We start from the raw sequence: 21899 nt of genomic DNA, 5'->3' as shown, positions 1-21899 counted from the left end.
CACTCATTGAGCATTACTATAAGTCAGGCACTATGATGAGCATTTTATATGCATTATGTCATTTAATTCTAATAACAAACCCGTGAAGTATAATAGGTTCTAATGCTATCATCATTGTTTTAAAGGGAGTCTCGGAAACTATAATCGATTTACAGTCTTTTATTAAGTGGCAGGACTGAGATAGAGACCTGGGTCTGCCTAACTCTCACCTCAACTCAATGAAACTCTTATGTTATTTTGTAAAGGTTTCCACATTGAAGCCCAATGGTCTGTCACAAATTGCATAATAATTTCATTTACATATTAAAATATTTACTAGTAAGAAAGGAGCATCTTTAGATTTCTATTTGAAAAAAGAAAATTAAAAGACCCATCATTTTAAAAAATTAAATTTTGTGTTTATAGTTTTGTTGGATACTCCTGCTTTCAGATGCACCTATCAGTAGTTTAATTGATCATGAGCATGTATTTTCCAAGAATAAAATCTAGTTTAATTTACATGTTCTTCAATTGCTCTTTGTGAGAACTAAAGAATATTTGGCTTTGTCCCATGACCATATTTCTCAATTTGGGGAAAACTAGAGCTAGTCAATGCATTGAATATTAAAATGTATTCCAGCTCTCAATACTGTCTATAAATCATTTCACTTCTATGCCCCTCAACCTTTGACAAAGCATTTTACTGTAAACAAATTTGGGGGCCACTGTGTGATTATTCCCACTTGGAAATTATACTGTTTCCCCTCCATGAAACTAGAACAGAAGGTCTGAGAAAAAGGAAATTATTAAGCATTCTACTGAGTTTTTTTCCCCAACAAAAACTAAGATAGAGGTCAATGAATAAGTATGTGCAGACTGGAACTTGAATCCTCTAGGGTGACTATAGGCTAATTAATAATTAATGCCAGAGCCATGGTGTTTGAAATGCAGATGTGATAACTGGAGGCCTGGCAGTGCTGTTCAGAGGAAGCAGATTTAGATGCTATAGGGAATAGGCACTCCCTTGCCGGCTGGCTCAGAGAGCCAGCCTGGGTGCAAAGCAGGGCCTATGGTTTAGATTATATTCCCCTCAGCTGTTAATTACCTGAACCTACTTTGAAGTTCTTCTCTTTTTATCCTCTGCATGAAAAGAGATTGGTTCAGCCAAGGGACTTAGAGAAATGATCAAATACATGGGGTGGAGGGAAGGGGGTGGGAATAGAACTTCATATATAAGAAGATAACGAAGAAAAACACATAGTAGAACATACAAGAACATACATTATTAGAAAATGTCAAATTGTGGCTCATTTTTTCAAACATATTGTTTCTCGGTTCTAATAAAATTGATTTTAAGTAAATGTGTAAACTTTGAATACGTATAACACAGAATTTCAATGTGCATTACTACATAAAGAAGTGCCTTGACTAGAGACAGGTGTTTTGTAATGTCATATTTAATTCAACAGAGTCATTTAAATTTCTTCATATTTGAAGCTACTTACTGATAAAGGCAACATTAATAGAATCAGCCACAAACTTCTTCTATATAACCTGTTTGTGTTCAAATCACTCATCCTCAGAACAATGGTGGAAACTATAGGGTATTAGAAAATTGTGGAAACAGACTGCAGTTGAAAGAAATCTAAAAATAAATGATGTTAGGTTTAATTGAACGGAAAAGCCACCCTGACTTGTTTTCAGGATTTGCTTGTGAATGCGCACAAATTAAAGCTTGCCCATTAACTAGCAAGTGGACTACAACATGTCTGGATTAGATGTAAAGCTGAGGTTTATTTGTTTGTTTGTTTGTTTTCCATTTTAAGTGTTATTTTTTGTCCAGCTACTCCAGCAAAACAATTTGCTGAGATACATGCTACTCACACATGAAGAAGATTCTCCGTTTTGCTGCAAAAGCATGCAGTAATAAGATAGTTGGTTTTAAACTGTGAGAGTGTCCTGAATCTTTTTGAATGGAAAATGGCACTGAAAGTATCACCAAAAAAATGTGCACGTACAATGAAACTGACACCTGTGGATGCAGTGTCATCTAAGGTGACCACAGATGCACATTGCTAAATGAGTGAATGATGATTATCCGCTCAGACACAATACATGGACCTCTATTCAGTGACCTAGTTTCCGAGTTATATTTTATTCACTTTTTATTTCCATTGAAAGAGGGCATTTGGGGGGCAGAGTCCCTAAACTTTTAACTCAGGATGAATAACTAGAAATCTATTGCTCAAAATGCAAATTTCCAAAAATTTAGGGCTTGCATTCTTATACAATTTCAATTTTCTTAAGCAAGAAAACCTTCAAGAAGATCTTCTATTACAGGCAAACACATTGAGAATTTTTACAATTTGTGTTTAAAGCAGCTTTCCCGATTGTAGTTTTCATTCTAAGAACATAAACACAGGAGTAGGCAAAAGTAGGTTTACAGTTGTTCATATGAAAAAAGACAAATAAACAATAATATTAATAAATAAATAATAATACAAGAATAAGCTCTTATTTTGTGTACTCACAACTGTAAAACTGCCTTTGCCCACCCATGTATATTGACACTAATATTATGTAAAATGAACAACAAAAACCAAATCTATTGCCATTCAATTTTGATTCTTACTTACACTGACATAAGGCAGGAGGGTAAAAACGCAGAAGGCAGGGTCTACTTTCACACTGATTTTATCACCAGTTGGCTATCTCTGCAGTGTTATATTGTTGGAGTCCAAGGTGTTAGTGAATATGTAGCAACTTTTCGAGGTTTTAAGCACAAACTTTGTATTTGAGTTCCCTGCTACTAAGTGAGTGAGAGAGAGAGAAGGAGAGAAAAAGAGGGAAAGAGGGAGAGAGAGAAAAGGGAAAGGAAGGAAAGGGAAGGGAAAGGAAAAGAAAAGAAAAATAAAGTGCTTCAAAAGTTTAAGCAGCAAACCAGAAGCAATTTTTTTAAAAGTCAGTCACTTAGATCAATACCTAAGCTTTTCATGGTCATAGCTCTTTTTCTCTATGGACTTTCATGATTATACATATGTTGTGGGTAACATGCAATTTTAAAACAAACACAGAACAAAACACATTTCCTACACTGGAACCGCAGTTATCTTTCGAAGATGAAGTCCAAACTCTTGAGTTATTCCTCAAGGCCAAATGAAACTACATTTCAGACTGATCATGTTCAGGCTTCATTTATGTTCTTTTATTTTAATTTTGTTATATTAACAATCTGCTAACAACTTAGTTAGATATTTTCAATTTATATTTTAACACTTGCATCACTTGGTCAACCCAATTTAAGGGGAAAGATTTGAAAACATTATCTTCACCTAAATTTCAGAGATGATGAACAACAGGGATATAAACTAAAACAGCCCAATCATGTCACCACAGCATTAAGTTAAACTTCCCACTTTATTTCAACCTGTATAGTTACATCCCCACTTCCCTCACCTCAACATGACTGTATGTTAGACTAACAATTACATATTTTGTAAAGACTTGTTAAATTTCTTAAAGCACATTTTAAAAACCTTTAATATAATCTAGGTGCATGATCTTGCATTAGTCTGAAGATTTTCATATATTTAAAAGTGCTTTTTAAAAAAGAATTCTTCCCGTAACAACCAATATTTAAGCCATAGAAACTTGAAGCCATAGTTTGTATGCCTTTTATCTTAATTTGGAACAACTAAAGTTCTCTCCTCTGTGTTCAGCTCTATTTGAAATGTTCTTTCCTCTTGATATATGCTTGCCACAGTTCATTTTCTATCATGGTTCACATTGTAAAATGGTTGGTGACTAGGATCTCCTACACATGTACACAACGTCCTGACTCTCTCCACTGCAACCTAAAATGTGGTTAGATTATCTAATTAGATTTGTTTCCTTTTTACCTGCAGCTACAGGAAGACTGAAATTAAGTTCTCAGTACTTTATTAGTAAAAAGCATTGGGAAAGTAGATCTTAACAGAAAAAAAAAATTTGCCTCCATTCTGCGTGACGTATGTTGCATAAGTTACGCACTGCAAAGCGGAGGGAGACTTCTTTACCCTGCAAAAGGAAAAGTAAAACATTGAAAAAGAATTTTAATGAAATCATAACATTAAAATAGTTTTATATTAAATCCTGCTAATTTTCTAGGTGAAGGCTGTGAAGTGAATGTGAGGAAACATTAAAAGGGAATCGAATTTGCATTCCTTATGCTACAGGCACATGTTTACATGACCTTTAAAACAGAATTAAAGCTGTATCATCAGCAGCTGTAGGCAATTCACATTACTAAGGCAATCAAATCAGAATGCTAAACTAACTATAAAACATAAAATAAACTGATATAGAATCATCTCAATTCACTAGATTTACTCGCAATCTACTTATACACTACTAAGTCATTTCAAAGCAGTTTGTAAATCCACTAAGTCAGAAATACTCCAACAATCTGAAAAAAGTGTCCAGCTACAAGTAAGTAGATAAGACAGGAATACTTTGACATACCCTTCTCAACAAACCTTTATACTTCATCAGAATTAGCTTATTTAATGATCATTATTTACTTTCAACAGTCAACTCCACAAGTAAGTATCATCCCATGAAGATATGTTGTACATGGCAGAGATGATTTTTATTTCCAAACAAGTATTTGGAAGAGTTTATAAAGAATCCTTAAATGCTAGTAAAAGTTAACTGCACTTTTTTTTTTTTTACTTTAAACTTTATTGTATTGTTCCTTAACATCCCCACACCTTTCAATAACTATATTTTTGGGTTTTTTTTTAATAACATATACAGGTATCACTCCTTTTGAAATATGGCAGAATAGATTATAAAATAGTTTTAAGTCTAATCGTCTGGGATGAGACTATCTAAAGAGATAAAAAGGGAAAAGTAAATATAATTATAATGTGAGCCATCTCACAAGAAATGCTTTTGAAAAGCTTGGTCTCTTTTGATTGCCAGTAGTAAAATCTCAGAAAAAAAAACAAACAAACATACTCTATCTTTCCTGAACTGTTTTTATTTGTGTTGTGACTTATTTTCTTCCTTTTTAGAAAACTTTGCAGAGTCCTCAATAATATTGAAAGCATAGAGAATATATTTGAAAATGCAGTTCTGTGACTTTGAGGGGCAAAGAAAGGGGAAAAGACTGAAATGCTTCTCTTCATCACTAATGTGGATGTTTGTATTAGGACAAATCTCAGTCCTTTACAAAGCTGTCAACTAGATGCTCAAAGAAAACTAAACTCCCACAGCTATAACACTTAGTTTCTGCAGAGCTCATATCCATACATAGAGTTCAGATTCTTTTTGAAGACAATTTACACTCAAATTGATTTGGTGTACCATGTAAACTCTCTCTCTCTCTCTCTCTCTCTCTCTCTCTCTCTCTCTCTCTCTCACACACACACACACACACACACACACACAAAGGTGTTCATGATCCATTTGTTTAAGGAGGGGTCATATCTAATGTTCACATGAAGCATCTGCACCTGGGGAAATACTGTATTTAAAGGTAAGGAAGAGAGCAGATGTAATTGAATTATAGATTAACTAAAAACAGAAACCCCAATCTCTCTCCAAAAGGAGGCATAGTAAAAACAGGGTAGGTAAAGGAGAGAACTTCATTCTTACTATCATTTGAGTAAGTTAAAAGAAATACATAGGAAATTTGAGTATTGGCACTTAGATTATCCCAAGTCTCCTAAGAAGCCTAAGGTTTCTCTTGCCCCTGTTAATTGGTAAAAATAGGAAATTTGTTATTTTAAGGAGGATTAGGCAGGTGTAAATCCTGCTGCCCTCAACGTGATCTGAGTTAACATCTTAGTGCCTGAACAAAATATTTTAGGGTGACTATCACCCCCAACACACATAAAAAGTCATGGGGGTACTGCTCATCTAAGTAAACCCAAAATAATAGTATCTCTGAGGAAGGGCTGTGATAACACACAGCATTTGGTAGCGAAAGGACTGGGCCTTCCCTCCTGAGAAAGGGTTACCTTGAGTACCTTTATCTGTGTGCCTGTCTACAGAGGGGTACACTGGGGATTAGGAGTGGTCAAGGGGCCCACCTGGCAAGGGGCAGAGGCTTCCCAGGGACAAGGATGCTGGGCTACGTTTACCAGGCCCAGGGAATTCTGAAAGACTCACCTTTACCAGGTTCCCCAGTCCCACACAGCTCAAACAGCTGCCTTGGTTTCAGCTCTTCTACTCACTCTCCACCTTCAACCAAGGAATCAGCCCCACAGCCATCCTAGGAATCCTGCTCTAAATAAAGAACAAGACCTTGGGAAGGGCAGGCCAGTGAGGGCCTCAGAAGCTAGCAAAATAAGCCCCTTTCACTGGCTGCCTATTTGTCAGAATAGAACACATTTGGCCCAAAGAATTGTCATGCACCAAGTCATCTTAAGAGAAGATCTTTCAGTTTAACACTCTCACCCTGGTCCTGGCCCAACAACCCCTATTTAGGAGGCTAAGGTCTGCTCCAGCCACTGGGCTTCATCCCAGCATTTTAGTCAGGCAAGCTCAAAGGTGAGGGATTCTATTGTTGCCCAGATATCTCCCCTTCTCACCACTGAGGTGGTGCACCGAACTTTAGAGTCAGCTCCTGCATTCTCTCTGGCTGTGACTCTCTGCAGGTTGGAGCTATCAGACAGGCTAGCTGGGATTCATGGCCTGGGTATCAGACCCATCACAGCGAAAGACCTAGTGAGGGGCTGGGTTCTTTTGCTGGCTGCCTAAGCACTTGTAACTTGAAAAGAGATTTCAAAAAGTTATCTGCTATAAAACACACACACATATACAATTGCATGTATCTACTGGCAGAGGAAAACCCAAATACCAGATCAAGTAGATCTTTCCTCCAAACACGAGAGCCAAATTGATTGCCTCAAGGGGAGTGGGACAAAATGCAAAAGATGTCCTAAAGATAGTGACAGGAGATTTTAAGAGCACTAAGGAAACCAACATACCTCTCCCAAGAACTAACACACAATTACAACAAAGGAAGCATGAATATGCTTGAAAATGGATTTTCAAATGTCCTTGCAAAGTGGATTTTTCCCTAAACTGTCCCACCCCTTTGTCTCAACAGATAGATATAGACATGGATTTAGATATATAGCAATACATTATATATATATATATATATATATATATATATATATATATGTGTGTGTGTGTGTGTGTGTGTGTGTGTGTGTGTGTGTGTATTTAATCCATTTTTCTCGAAATTGTCAGCCCTTGTCCCTACCTAATCCTATGAAAATAATCAAAATTTCTTGATAATGATAGCAGGTTAAATCTGATTGCCTGCTCATTTTCAAATGTGCTATAGGTTCTTTACCAACGTGGGGTACAGAAATAGTAGCCGGAGCCCCTATCACTCAGCAGATTACTTACTTAAAATATTTTCCTAGAAAGACCCTATATTTTGGTCTGTAATCACATTTTCCATAGTTTCATCACCACACACGGATGCAGAATGCCAGCTATTTCAATAAATACTATTTACTGAGGAAGAGGGAGAGCAAGTGTAAGGAAAACACGATCTCAGTTATGAACAAAGTCAGAGCATTCTTACAATATTGCACATTAAAACCTTAATCTGTCCATGAAGAGGGAAGAAAATTGCAACTTTGGGCATCTCTATTAACGATTAAAGGACATTAAAACGTTCAAATACTGATCTGCAGAGTTTAAAGTAATAGATCATCTCTATATGCCCTCTGATTGATCATGAAGCTGGAATTATTTTTTCATCTTTAAATACTCCCCTCATTTCTGACCTTAAGAAAAAAAGGTACAAATAAAAACCACCGCTGCGATTTAAATTTGGAAACATTCTGCTACTCCATTTTTAAAAATACCAGAAACAATTCCACACAGAGTCTGTATTTTGTAAAACCATCAGCTGGATTCCTCAAAACTAGGCTCTGTCTGCAATGCAAAACAAGCGACTGGCAAATGCCCACAATAATCCCTAGACACCCCAAATATTTGGTGCCGGGAAAATGATAGCCACGCAGAGTACTGCACAATAGCTCGTCTCCGTAGAGCTCTTTCCCTGGGACTCTTTAAGAGCGGGGTTCACCCCCTGACAATGGCAATGGCAAGAGAAGTGACCTCAGAGGAGAAACTGGGACTGGATGAACACGACCTTGCCAACACAGCGGTTGGAGCCAGCATCCTTTCCCTGGGTGGCGAGGGTCTCTATTGTCCCTGTCCATGCGCTAACCGTCCTGCCGGCGGCCCCAGCCACACAATGCCTCCGCACTTCCCCACTGACATTCCATTTTGCTAGCGAATGACTAGTAGTGTTCCTGAAGGTCGTGGTATTTGCATTAGAATTTTATGATGAAGATTTTATTTTTTAAAATTACTCTGTATCTGCTGTGGCATTCACTGTATGCTACCCCTCCTTCCCCTCCCTCTACCTCTCCCCCTTCCTCTAAAGATTCGGTTCCTCACATTAGAGGAAAGCTAACAGAGATCTTAAAAAAAAATAAAGTAACTGAGCTTGAATTCGTATTGGCAAATGTCTGCTAATGCTAGGAAGTTTTAAAAGAATTTCCCTTCAGAATATTATGAATAGTTTATCTTCCCGCACACAGTTTGCCAAGAATTAATAGAAAAAACAATAATGACAAAAACAATGACAACTATAAGAGTAGGCTGGTGCTCCAAAGGGCAGCTGTGTCTCACACCAAGAAAGTCTCATGAGCTCAATGTACAAACACCAGGAAAAAGGGTTTGTTCTCTGCTTCTTTCAGAAGCTGTTCAATTGTTTCCCTTCCCTTATTAGCTCCCTGGTTGTAAAAAGAAAAATGTGTACTTGTCGCTACCAAGCCCGATCTAACTCGTCCTGTCTCCAAAGTGAACTTGTGTTGAAGGTGAAGTTTTCTATCTCAAGGTCATGCCTATGAGTCTGGAGCTTCATGCAATATTATATACATTCAAATCTGGTCTTTTGGACTTCTTTCCTGACCCTGCTCTCCAACCCCCACCAGCCCCAACCCCAGACTGCCTCCCCCTCCTCCAATTTGTACCGATAATGAGAACACTTCCTAATCTATCCTCATATATGAAATCTACAAGAGGCATAATCCCCGTGGCTAGGGTGCTTTCTGAAAGAGCCCAGTACAGGCTGTCCAGCTGCAGCCATGCTCTACTGCTTCCACAGGAGCACAGCCCGAACCACATTAATATGCTTAATTTCTTTTGTGAGTTCTTCCTTGTTTGGAAAGGCGGTGTGTGTGTCCTGGGAAGACTCTTAGGAGTTGTTATATATCCTAAAATGTTGTGAGAGAGGAGAGCCACTGTGAGCGTCCAGGTTTCAAATAATTGAATGAACATACAAGTAAATCAAGCCAATCTGACTTGCCTTTTGAAATTAACTGAATTGCTTTATTAGAGACCAAGCAACGTGATGGGTAAGGTGAGGCAGCTAATTGGAGTATGAAGGCAACCCAAGGAGGAATGAAGTTAGTGTGTTGTACTACTAACCTGGAAAGGGAATGGAAACCTGTGCTGCCTTGCTGGAGCTGGGTGTGTGGACATGCTAAAATTACATTTTGTCCACTTGTAAATCAGGCTCTTCTCCAGGACAACTTTTAGCTGCCTCAGCCTCATAAGGTTATGCAGCTATTATATTTAAACCATAACTCTAGAGGGGGTGAGGTAAATCAGATCTGGGAGCCAGCAGTGGACTTCGGGATCAAGGTGAGGAGAACACCAAGCTGTGTATATAACCCAGCTACGAAAGAGAGCAGGTTTACCAGTGGTAACTTTGAGTCTAAGGCAAAATCAGTCTATGAAAATAAGTTACCAACTATTTGCAACAGTAGCTTCACATGGATTTATTTTTCTCCCATGTCCAGATGGGGTCGTCTATTGAATGAGGCTCTTTTATTTTGCATGGGGCAGGGGATTTGTGACCATGGTCCCCCCTTTTATTCCTCTCTCTATGGAAACCCAGATCATGGGGAGAAATATGCGAAGCTAAATAAAGAGAAGCCACAGAAAGGAGCGCTTGAGAGCGGCATCTGTTACACTTGGGAAGTTAGACTGACAGGAGAGGGCGAAGGAAACCTCTCCAGTAGATTAGTTAGAACAGCAAGAAGATTTGACTATATGCAGATATTTTCTTCAAAAACAAAACACCTTACTTGCAGGAGAAGATTCTATCATAGCTGCTCCAGGGTGTGCTTGCATGTGATTTTAATAAGTGGTATCTATATTCATGGGAAATAATTTTTAAACAAATAGGGGAGAGAGCGAAGTGAGAGGGAGGGAAGAAAGGACGGAAAAACAAAGAAAGGAAAGGAAAGGGAAGGGAAGGGAAGGAAAACAAGTGTCAGGTTTTGCTCCTGACAGAAGGTACTCTTACATTAAAAAACTGCAAATCAAGGGCGTAAAAAACCTGTCGCTGGGTACAGTTGCCTCCTACTCGATGCCCCCCCACCCCCAAGCCTGGGAACAAATGGTCTGAACCTTTTTTTCGTGTCTGGCGAAACCAGTTGCCCAGAGCAGAGGCCAAGGGCAAGAGGAAGGTTGATTGTTAAGAACTCAGGCAAATCAGTCTTGGAAAAAGACCCCCTTCTTCTTCATGCAAAAACCTTATCAATTGATAATTGCCTTAACCCCCTGAATGGTCAGACTAAGATTAGCAACTCTTTCACCCAAACGCAGCTGCAAGGTGGGGGTGGGGAACCCACCGCCGCCAACAACATGGCAATGATCATGATCTTTTTGCTAGTATGGTTTCTTCAATGTGCTTCCTTCTGACCTCTAAAGTGACCCACAGACTGGCAAGTGAATCCTCGAACAGACAGCCTAACAGAGCACCTGAAAACTTTTATTTTTCGTTTGATTTTTAACAAGTTCTTCTTTTCTCCAGGAAGCAAGAATTCAAGCACAAATGAGGCTGCATTCTTGCAAAGGAAGATAAACACAGTTGGCAGTAAAGAAACGACGTTCCTAGGCAGAAAAAGGAGAGAAGGAGAGAGAGAGAGACAGAGAGAGAGAGAGACAGAGAGAGAGACAGAGAAAGAGAGAGAAAGAGAAAGACAGTGAAAGGAAATCTAGGTTAAAAGCAGATAAACCTTTACAATAGGGTGCCGGCAAATGAAACCACAATTTCAGTGAGGGAGGAGGAGGAGGAGGGAAGATGGGAAACAATCCTAGCTGCCAATAATTACTAAGTGTTTATATTTTTTTTAAGAAAGAGAAAAAGAAAGAAATACATCTTAAACAGATGCCAGGTTTTCCTGCCTAATAGACACAATTTACATTTACCAACATAAGCTCCTATTGCTCTGTGCTCTCATAAGTAATTACTTATTTCACAGGAAATAGATGCTCTTTAGCTATATAAAGGCAGAATAAGCTCACCTTGTTTTTATTTTTCTCATTTTCCTGCATTTTCTTCAGATCTGTCTTCTTAGAGAAACTAATGCCTTAATGACTTTCTGGTAGCTGCAAGCCTTCTTTTATTTCTGCTAAATATATGAAAATGTATGCAAATTTAAATCAAGCTTAACCTAGGAGCTCTTGCAATATATTTAATGGAATTTCAAACCAATAAGGGAACTCTAATGCTGTCTTCTGTAAGTGCAAATATAATTAGGCAGCTAGGTTACCTTCAAAATTATGCAACGAAAGGTCATTTTTTAACTTCAGAGACCGCGTTGTGTATCCGGTGTTTCCTTATCCCAGCTAGAGCAAATCTTTGTATTTCACCCCACTCTGGTTACAAGCAAAACCTTTGTGTGGGGCTCTTCGGCATACAGACTTATCCTTCCCTAACTTCTAAGAGTTTATTTAGGTGGAGTACAAGTGTTTCTCCCTTTCTTCTAACCGAAAATTAAAACAGTCTCCTGTTCTCTCAAGCTGAAAACTAATTTAGGCTTGATGGGGATGATGGGGGTAGCGATAGTTAACGCCAGTCTTCTTTTCTGTCTCCTCTCCTCTCCTCTCCTCTCCTCTCCTCTCCTCTCCTCTCTTCCCCTCTCCTCTTTTCTCTTCTCTTCGCTTCTTTTCTCTTCTCTCTCTTTCTCTCTCTCTCCATGGCACACTAAACGATTCCCATTTACTTCAACTTGTCTGCGATGCGATGATGGTGGGGGGAATAGATGTTTGTTAAAAATCATTTCCCCAGAGGACAGCGTCAGGCGCGGTGGCAGAACGTTGTACTGTATACCTATTGGGAGCAGGTCGGCTGAGAGTCTGCGGTGAGTGTGAGGACGGGCTGCCAGTTTCAGCAAGCATTGCCTCTGACAGAAGTCGTGGGACTGCTGATGGGAGCTGACATAGAGCCATAATAAAAACCAAGTCTTCCCATTAACCAACTGTTTGGGGAGTCAAACTTCAAAATAACTGAATGTTGACAGTATCACATTCGATTTTACTTTCCCATAATCTTCCAGTTTTTCATGCCTTAAAACATTTTTTTCCCTGAAGAAACTGGGCATGTCTTTCTCAGATGTTTTCTGACCTTGGTATCGGGTTTCTTATAAATGTAAAACGAAATACATAAGTCAAAATACGTCTTATTGGAACCATGGACTTCAGTCTATAGATTCTGGTTCCTATGGAAGACTTTCTTTTCCTCAAACTTTGTAGCAAGGTTTTGTTTTGCATTCCTCTGTACACAACTAACCAGAAAGCCAAATAAATCTGAGAAAAACCCATATCCTCTAAGATATAAGTAACATTTAATCTGGTTATATTGTTTTCTTAATAGTTTTTCGTTCTTTATTTGGGTTAACCTAAATCATGTAAAATGAGTTCTAAAGTCATTTGCCGCCTAACCCCCATCGGCCTCGAAACACATACAGAAACACACGTATCTCTCTCATTTCCCCACCCCACCCCCACTACCAACACGAGCGAAGTAAATGGTGATGGTGGTGGTGGTGATGGTATAGCCAAATAAGCTGCCGCTGCCACTCAGCGCGAGGCAGCCAATGGAGCAGAAACATTTGATTCACTTCCTGCTTGGGTCTCCCTGAAACTCTCAGAGCTTCGCCAGCTTAATTTGGAAAGCTAGCCCAGCCTCCCGCACCACCATTGGCTGAACCTGAGGCAGGCCAGGCTAGGACGCGCCATGATTGGCTGAGGCGGGTGCCTGTAACTCACTCTGGCTGCTCTGGCTCCCCAGCACGATAGATGTCAAAGGCTGAAGCTGCTCCCTTTGCCACATTATAACTAGTAGGGGATCCTCATCGACCATGGCCACAGCTGCGTCGAATCCCTACAGCATTCTCAGTTCCAGCTCTCTGGTCCATGCGGACTCTGCGGGCATGCAGCAGGGAAGTCCTTTTCGAAACCCTCAGAAACTTCTCCAAAGTGATTACTTGCAGGGAGTTCCTAGCAATGGGCATCCTCTCGGGCATCATTGGGTGACCAGTCTGACCGACGGAGGCCCATGGTCCTCCACACTGGCCACCAGCCCTTTGGACCAGCAGGACGTGAAACCCGGGCGCGAAGACCTACAGCTGGGCGCGATCATCCATCACCGCTCGCCTCACGTCTCCCACCACTCTCCGCACACCAACCACCCCAATGCCTGGGGGACGAGCCCGGCTCCGAACCCGTCCATCACGTCGAGCAGCCAACCCCTTAACGTGTACTCGCAGCCAGGCTTCACCGTGAGCGGCATGCTGGAGCACGGGGGGCTCACCCCGCCGCCGGCCTCCGCCTCGGCCCAGAGCTTACACCCGGTGCTCCGGGAGCCCCCAGACCACAGCGACCTAGCCTCGCACCACTGCCAGGACCACTCGGACGAAGAGACACCAACCTCGGATGAGTTGGAACAGTTCGCTAAACAGTTCAAACAAAGAAGAATCAAGTTGGGTTTCACGCAGGCCGACGTGGGGCTGGCGCTAGGCACACTGTACGGCAACGTGTTTTCGCAGACCACCATCTGCAGGTTTGAGGCCTTGCAACTGAGCTTCAAAAACATGTGCAAGCTGAAGCCGCTGCTGAACAAGTGGCTGGAGGAGGCTGATTCGTCCACAGGGAGCCCGACCAGCATTGACAAGATCGCCGCGCAGGGCCGCAAGCGCAAGAAGCGAACCTCCATCGAGGTGAGTGTCAAGGGTGTATTGGAGACGCATTTCCTCAAGTGTCCCAAACCTGCCGCGCAGGAGATTTCCTCGCTGGCAGACAGCCTCCAGTTGGAGAAAGAAGTGGTGCGTGTCTGGTTCTGTAATCGAAGACAGAAAGAAAAAAGAATGACTCCACCAGGGGAACAGCAGCCGCATGAGGTTTATTCGCACACCGTGAAAACAGACACGTCCTGCCACGATCTCTGACTGCAGGAAGGGAGCAAGTGACCAGCCGCACTGGGAGCAGCGCGGATTTCTCTTTCTCTCCCGTTCCCTTTCCTTTTACTCCAGCTTTATTATTGGTATCTTTTTAGACCTCTCCCTCGCTCTCATCTTTTTCCTTTTCTCCCCACCCCCCACCCTTTTTAACAGGGGAATCTAACTTATATTAAGAAAGGAAACACATACGCATTCAAGGCTTCTTAACACTGATACAGTTTCATTAAGCAGTTCAAGAGGGGACCTCATATCCCCTGCCGCTGAGCAACAGTTCTCTCCAACCTTTTCTGCTGATCAATATATATTGTTTACTCTGAGTAAGATTTGTTTGGTTACTCCTCTCTAGGAAGAGCAAGGAGTGGGGTAACATGGGGGCGGGGTAGGGATGGGGGAGGGAGGTGGGAAGACAGATGTGTGCCTCTGAATAACCTTTCAGCGCCTTGGTTATAGCAGCTGTATTTCAGGTGAAATCTGTTTTACAATAGACTAGTTTTGCATTTTTAAAAACTTCTATAGCATTTCTAAATGTCTGCGGTGTTTTACTACAAGCTGTACACAATATTTGTGAGATAATTTGTATCTAATCGACCACTCCACATTATTATAGCTATTATTATTATTCCTTCATTGAGCTGATGGTTTTTTAATTGCTTAGAAAAGGGAGGGGAGGCTGGAAGGAGGAGGGTGAGAGATGTGCCTACCATTCACTCACCCCCTATCCCAAATCTGTAAGGAGACGAGAAGATACAATGGAAAGAGTTGTTGGTGATGATATTGATGAGATTATATATAACCTCATCAATATGTATAATTTTTGTTGCTTTGTTTTTTGTTTTGTTTTGTTTTTCCCCCTGAGCGGAGTGCCTAGGATGGGCAGAATAGACAAGCTGATTGGGTTTGCAATGTAGTATGAAGTAGGACAGGCGATTTCGAAAGATTCTGCCCTTCCTGCCAAAATCGCGGAGCCCCTGCAGGGCTTCTACAGCGCAGATCTGGGTGCCAGAGAAGGATTCCGCGGCAGCGCTCGGGAGATAGATGTCGGCTCGAGGAGCTGAGGGGCCTTCCGAACCCAGTGAGGTCCGGAATGCCTGCACTCGGAGCTCCCCACGGACCCGGTGCCTCTCCAGGCCGAACGCCAGCGCTACCCCACCTCGGCCCTCTTAGGCGAAGGACTTTGCCTTCACACGCTATTGATTTCGCTGGAGAGGACGCCCGGGAGACGCTGGCGACAGACTGGGTCAGCGCCTCACAGGTCGGTTCACCTCCAGTTCAACGCCTGCTCCTTGAATGAGAAAACTTTGGGGAGGGGTGGCGAGGGCGCTCCTCTGCTCTGTGCATAACGACAATGAAATGATTGGCAAAGGTCACAGGGATTTTGGTCTAGCCTCGTACCATATCCTTTCCCGTGTATATACCGCTGTCGCTGAGTCGGCTCGCACGGGGAGCCATCTCCACGCCTTGGAAAAGCACAGCTGGTGGAAAGTCCACGGCGACGATTGAGCTAATTAGTGAGCGCCCCAGCGGCTGGATTTGTTTTTTTTTGTTTTGTTTTGTTTGTTTGTTTTTATCTCTTGTGTGTATGTGTGTGTGCGTGTGCAAACCTGTGTGTGTGTGTGTGTGAGTAGATAGTTCTGTGTATCGTATTACTATTCACAAAAAACAAAAACTGCAAAAAAAAAATCGCGCTAGGCTACATAGAGATTCAAAAAACATGCAGTTGCTGTGGCTTTACTGCTAGCTCTCAAGTCCACATGCCAGGTCCAGAGAGACACCTCATTCCCAAGGAGCATGCATGTGCTGGCTGGCCAGGCAACCAACACCGAGTCGCTGCCTGCCAGACCTGCCTGGGACCTTGTATGCCCGGGCTGGCCACCTAGCTTGGGCCTCCAGGCTCAGCTGTGGTAGACAAAGCTTCAAACTAACTACCTAAGGACCAGATAGCCTAGGGCCCCTTGTTGAGGATGCACTAGTAAGGGCTGCCAGGACTCTGGTCCATCACACTGTGTGCCCCCCAGCCGCAGGTCCAAGAGCATGAGTTAATTCAAATCCCGGACCCTTTTTCTCTTTTTGTCAAGCCTTTGAGTTCTGTTGGTAGTTGGGTTTTAGTGCTGGGATTTTTTTTCCACATTGAGTTCATGTGTTAAAACTGTTAGGCTTGGTGTTGTTTGTTTGTTTTGATATTTTTCTTTGCAGTTAAGCGCTATGGTTCAAACCTGAGTTAACCCAAATATTTCTGCCGACTTTATAATTGTACAGTTTTGTATATTAAACGTTTTTGAAGTTATTAATTTAAAGAAAGATCATTTAGTTTATTCATTCAGTAACTGATGTATAATAAACGCTATTTTCATTAAGAGTTGCTTTTTCAACTATTTTATTCAAATTGCCTATTGCAGTTGCCAGCAATTATTTATTTTCAATAAATTCTGCATTGTGTTAAAAAGGAGACTCTTTCAAAGATGAGTTGGGTGTCAAAAAGAAAACAATTCGCTGTAATGTTTGATGTGAACAGTTTTAGTCAAGGGGTTTATATTGACACAATATTTTATTGTTGTAAAAGATTAAAAACGTTTAAATAAACCATTTTTCAAAAAAACCTGTTTTTTTCCCCTCTCCTGGCTGTATTGTGTGGTGGTGTGTGAAATGAAGCATTTAAACAGACACATTCCCGTTGAACAGTGCATCTGCTTTGCTTCAGGTTAGAAATCATTAGTCATTGTTTTGATTCTTGATTCTCTCCCTCTGACTTTTTGGCCTTTCATACAGTTGCGTACATAGCAGGACCCATTATCATGCCAAAGCCCAGGGCTATATTCAGGCAAAACACACCCCAAATGTTGGGAAACTCAACAGCTTAGGGAAGGCTGACAGGGCAGGATGTTCATTTTAGGGGGTGCTATCTTTTTTAAGTTCTCAAAAAGGAGTGTGTCTCTCTCTAGTCCAAAAGATGGACACTCCTCTGAAACTGCACCTCCTGAAATTGGACCCAGACCTTCGCTGCGTCATTCATCTCACCTAGCTGCAGCCACCCCTCTTCGTCTTCTTTCCCATTCCTGCCCTTTTGGTGAGCTCCGGTTCCTTGAGAAGGGATAGGGAGATGATTATACGTAAGAAGTGCTGTCATTTTTCTTGGGTCCAGAAACTGGAGTAAATTGTCCACTTTGTATTGCCCTCTAAGGCTAAATTCTGTTCATTCCTATCTGAGTTGGGGGGGGGGGAAGAAAAGAGGATTACACAGAGACATTAAGAAGAAAAATTGTTTTATTACTCTTCACCCCATTTTTACATACCATTTCACCTCTGTTATTTTATCACAATACTCTCCATAAAATAAGGGAGAATTAGCTGTAGTGATGGCTGAGAAGTAATTTACTAACTCAGAACCAGTTATATTTTAAGGCTTTGTAAGTACAAGCATGCCTTATCCAACTTTTTTTGTCGTAGATGCATATCAACAATAGACAAGACACTTAAGTATAATTTTCCAAAAGGAAAATCCTCCTCAATTCACACTCTGAAGTGTTATTTTTTTTTGTTAGGAAAAGCAAAATTATTTAATCATTTAATAGGTAATGATTATCACATGTAATGTCTTGCATTTTTTCAGATTGCCTAATCATTTACAGCTGCTCAGTGTACCGTACACATCAGAGTGTTGTGTAGAAAATATGCTACATGTTGTGTGTATACTCATGAGCATATTTTTCTTTATAAATAATACTGATTCTATAGAGATGTGTGTACAAGCACAAAATCTATAGTCATGAACCTGTTGGTTCTCTTTTGGTTTATACCAACTAACCTGTTTATCTTTCAATATCGTATAAAATTTTTGAAACATTTTTTTCAATTACAGTTTGCATTCAATATTATTTTGTATGAGTTTCAGATGTACATCATAGTGGTTAGACAATCATATACTTTACAAATTGTTCCCCCTGCTATTTCCAGTACCTATCTGACACAATGCATAGTTATTACAATATTATTGACTATATTTCTTATTCTATACTTTACATTCCCATGACTACTTTGTAAATGACAATCTGTACTTTTTACTTCTTGCACCTTTTTCACCCCATACCCCAACCTCCCTTCTGGCAACTTTCAGTTTGTTCTCTGTATCTATAATTCTGTCTTGAATTGATTTTAAAAGTTATAGTTTTTCTTATAAAGTACACAAAAACCAATAAGCAGTGTATTCTGAACTCTTTAATGGAGCCACCAGCAGATATTTTAGGATATACTTATATAAATATAAACAGACATTTATCACTATCAGTATTTTCACTATGTATTACTAATACATATGTTTGGTACATATTCATGAGACTTGTTTCCTTTATTGCCTCTTTTATTTCTCTTAAAATATAACCACAGCTTAGTTGGCTTTTATGATGACCTCCTTACCAACCTCATTATATCACTAACATTACATTTTCATTAAAATTCCGGGAGATTGGTGCCTCTGCCTGGGATTTTCTTTGTATTGAGGTTGCCATCACCCCATTCCCAACCAAAGCCTATGTAGGAAAAGCAGCTTTAGCCTCAGTTTCTCTCAGGCCTATACAGCAGTGACTCTCTCTCACATAACAATTTGTGGGTTAAAAATAACAATAATGCTTTACCAGGGTAAAATCAAAACAGCTTCATCCTCATCACCTCATCAGAGCAATAGAAAATGAAGATACTGAGGGGTGTGGTAGAATGTGAAAAAAGTAAGCATTTAGGTGCTACAGATGTGTAAACAAAGTCACATATGTGAGTCACGTATACAACTGTTACGTAGACAAACATAGATTGATTGTCTATATGGCAGTGACTTTCTGAATGCACAACAAAATGGAAATGGATTATTAAACTCTAGCATGTATCTTTCCATCAAGAAAAGAAAAGAAGTGTTATGCTTGGAAATCGGTTTCTTATCTTTAAGAAGGAAAGAGTAGGGGAAACCATGCCTAAATTAGCACATGAACTGTGTTTGTCTTTAATAAAATAAAATACTGTTCCCTTGGAAGTATCCCTTGCTCCCAAGTCAAGATGTTGTTGTTGCTTTAATTGCCTATAGGCTACAAGTAGTCTAACCATAAATTTATATTTTTATTTAAATTATATTTTTAGTAATAAGGGAAGAAAAAAGGGAGTATAATGGGGAAGTAGAACGTGATTAGAGGTTAAGACATAGTTTTCCAAAGAAAAGAACATATTTTTCCACCCATGAAATCTTTAAAGACACACGTGGAACCTCAGAATTGACAAATTAGATCTATTTCAAAATTTTTTGAAAGGATGAGAAAGTAACAATGAAAAACAATATTATGTGACTTGATATCATTCACACGTATCCATTCTCTAAAATAAAAAGATAGAGTATTCTTTATACATGTCCCAGCTAGTAGTTTTAAAACTAGAAATCCTATGACTTACTCATTTACACACGATAATTTTTAAAGCATTAAGAAAAGTGAATACAAAATATATTTGAAATCAATTAAGGTGTTTTTCTTTTTTATAAGATAAAATAAATGTATCTTTTCTTAAGAGCAGTGCTGATAAAACATTTCCAAAATTAAAGAATTATTTTTAAAAATATAGTCTCAAAAACAAATTCCAGTTAACTTCTGTGACATCTAAAAAGGTGGGGGTTAAGGTAATATATACAAGAATCTTATTATTGTTTCTGTAAACAGAATTTATGAAATTCAAGTCTTGTGCCTTCCAGTGAAAAAATGCATTAGTTCGCCACTTTCTTTCACACACATGAGTATATAACTTATACCTATTCACATATGATCTAACTCACTAGCTAAAAAACTAGGTTCTCTTTACAACACTATTTGTTATCAAGGAGGATTTAATATAAGATGGGTTCATCTTGGATGGCTTTTAAGGGGACTTTATTTTTTCTTCTTTATTGACTTTGTTGGGGTTACATTGGTTAATAAATTATATGTTTCAGGTGCACAATTCTATATTACATCATATGTATGTTGTATTGTGTGTTCAGCACCCCAAGTCAAGTCTCCTTCCATCACCATTAACCTTCCCTATACCCTCTTCTACTTCCCTCCATTCAAATGTGGCTTGTGTACTCCACAATCAAAAAGGCCTTATGTGATGTGGCTTCACTCTATAAGGGAGGAAATCATGGGATAGTTTACTTTTGGGAGAAAATCTACAGTAATTAATAAATGTGTGTAGACAAATACCCACAACTGTAAATGTGCTCCCTCTTCCCGCCCCCTCCATTTATTCCTGCACTTGCACACAGACAGGGTGATTTAACAGAAAGCAGACTGTCCTCAAAGACAGAAAAGAAGTCAACTCATTGACCAATTCATTAGGTATGATTTTCATCTCTCCAGCTACTTACACTGTCAGTTTTTTCTGACATTACTTAGATAAAACAAGAATTTGATAGACTGATTTTTCCTCTTTTCAATTGGCTATGCCAGAATATTGTGGGCACAGTGTAAGTACTGTAGAGTACTGTAGAGTCTCCCAAAAGCAAACTCTCCCATGATTTCCTCCCTTATAGAGTGAAACCACATCACACAAGGCCTTTTTGATTGTGGAGTACACAAGCCACCTTTGAATGGAGTGAAGTAGAAGAGGGTATAGGGGTTTTCTCTCCCAAGATATAACATGAAAGTTCAAGTGATTATGGAAAATACGTTTATAATTTCAACCACTCTCATACAAATAGCTCAGTATTAAAAATGTTTATATTACCCTCCCCCCAAGAATTGGTGCTGATATGTGACAGTACAAGCAGTCAATTCAGTGTGTGTGTGTGTGTGTGTGTGTGTGTCAGTGTGTGGGGGAGGATAACTCAAACCAGGTTTTCTTGTCTTTCCAGTTATTTTTCATTATAATATGGCTGATTATCTCTCAGATTTGACCAGACCAGAAACCAGCTTTTGCTCTGCCCCCTCCTTTTCACAAGCATGGAAAAGTCTGCTATCAAAGCAAGCATGTAAATTGGGTTTTAGTTTCCCCCCACCAGACCAGCATTAAAAACTTTTCTTCCACAGAATTTATATCTGGTAAAAGATTTTCCTTTACCTAATACTTGCTACCTGAGAACAGAAAACCACACATATACACATACCATGTGCTAAGATTACTGCTTGATGTCATATTTTTAAAAGACCAAAAATAGAAGGCTATGGATGAGGGCAGTAGTTTACTGGGCTTTAAATGGCACATAATTTCAGACTGCAGAAACAATGCACAGGGTGAACTTAATGCACAGGGAAGTATTATTTTCCTTAATGTTTTATTATTCAGAGTCTATTTGTGGAGGTGTTGGTGGTATTAATGCTTAATTAACAACAGATTTTTTTAATTGCAACAGGAGTACATGTATTCACATATAGAAAAGGTCAGAATCAAAGAAAGTGGTCTGCCTTAAACCTGTTGTTGCCTAGAAAAAATCATATTTGTGAGATCTGTTGGCATAACCAAGGACTATGTTTGCCTAGAACAGTGTACAATCACAATAGTCACTGTTAAGGGTTAAGGATTGACTTGCTCAACAATAAAGAATAATTTTCTACAAATGAATTCCTTTCATATAGGAAGGGTAGT

General features: G+C 39.8%; 1 protein-coding gene and 1 long non-coding RNA gene across 2 annotated transcripts; one reads left to right on the top strand and one right to left on the bottom strand.

Annotated features, from left to right (window-relative positions):
• Nucleotides 1-3901: 3901 nt before the first annotated feature.
• Nucleotides 3902-11439, bottom strand: LOC149990367 (uncharacterized). Its single transcript, XR_016508644.1, has 3 exons — nucleotides 11374-11439; nucleotides 6133-6249; nucleotides 3902-4035 (listed from the first exon to the last, which is right to left on the bottom strand). It is a non-coding gene; the product is annotated as an uncharacterized LOC149990367 (long non-coding RNA).
• Nucleotides 11440-13192: 1753 nt separating this feature from the next.
• POU3F4 (POU class 3 homeobox 4) lies at nucleotides 13193-14632 on the top strand. Its single transcript, XM_090264702.1, has one exon. It carries the CDS (start codon nucleotides 13212-13214, stop codon nucleotides 14295-14297), a length of 1086 nt encoding a protein of 361 aa, XP_090120828.1. The 5' UTR covers nucleotides 13193-13211; the 3' UTR covers nucleotides 14298-14632.
• The last annotated feature ends 7267 nt before the right edge of the window (nucleotides 14633-21899 follow it).

The sequence above is a fragment of the Furipterus horrens genome, unplaced genomic scaffold (assembly GCF_987537825.1).
Source record: "Furipterus horrens unplaced genomic scaffold, mFurHor1.1.pri manual_scaffold_17, whole genome shotgun sequence".
Lineage (NCBI taxonomy): Eukaryota > Metazoa > Chordata > Mammalia > Chiroptera > Furipteridae > Furipterus > Furipterus horrens.
Note: the sequence above shows the minus strand (reverse complement) of the source record. Positions and strands in the feature narration are given on the sequence as shown.

What these genes read in the sequence shown, in the direction of transcription:
- POU3F4 (XM_090264702.1), top strand. Translation starts at nt 13,212, where the DNA reads ATGGCCACAGCTGCGTCGAATCCCTACAGCATTCTCAGTTCCAGCTCT.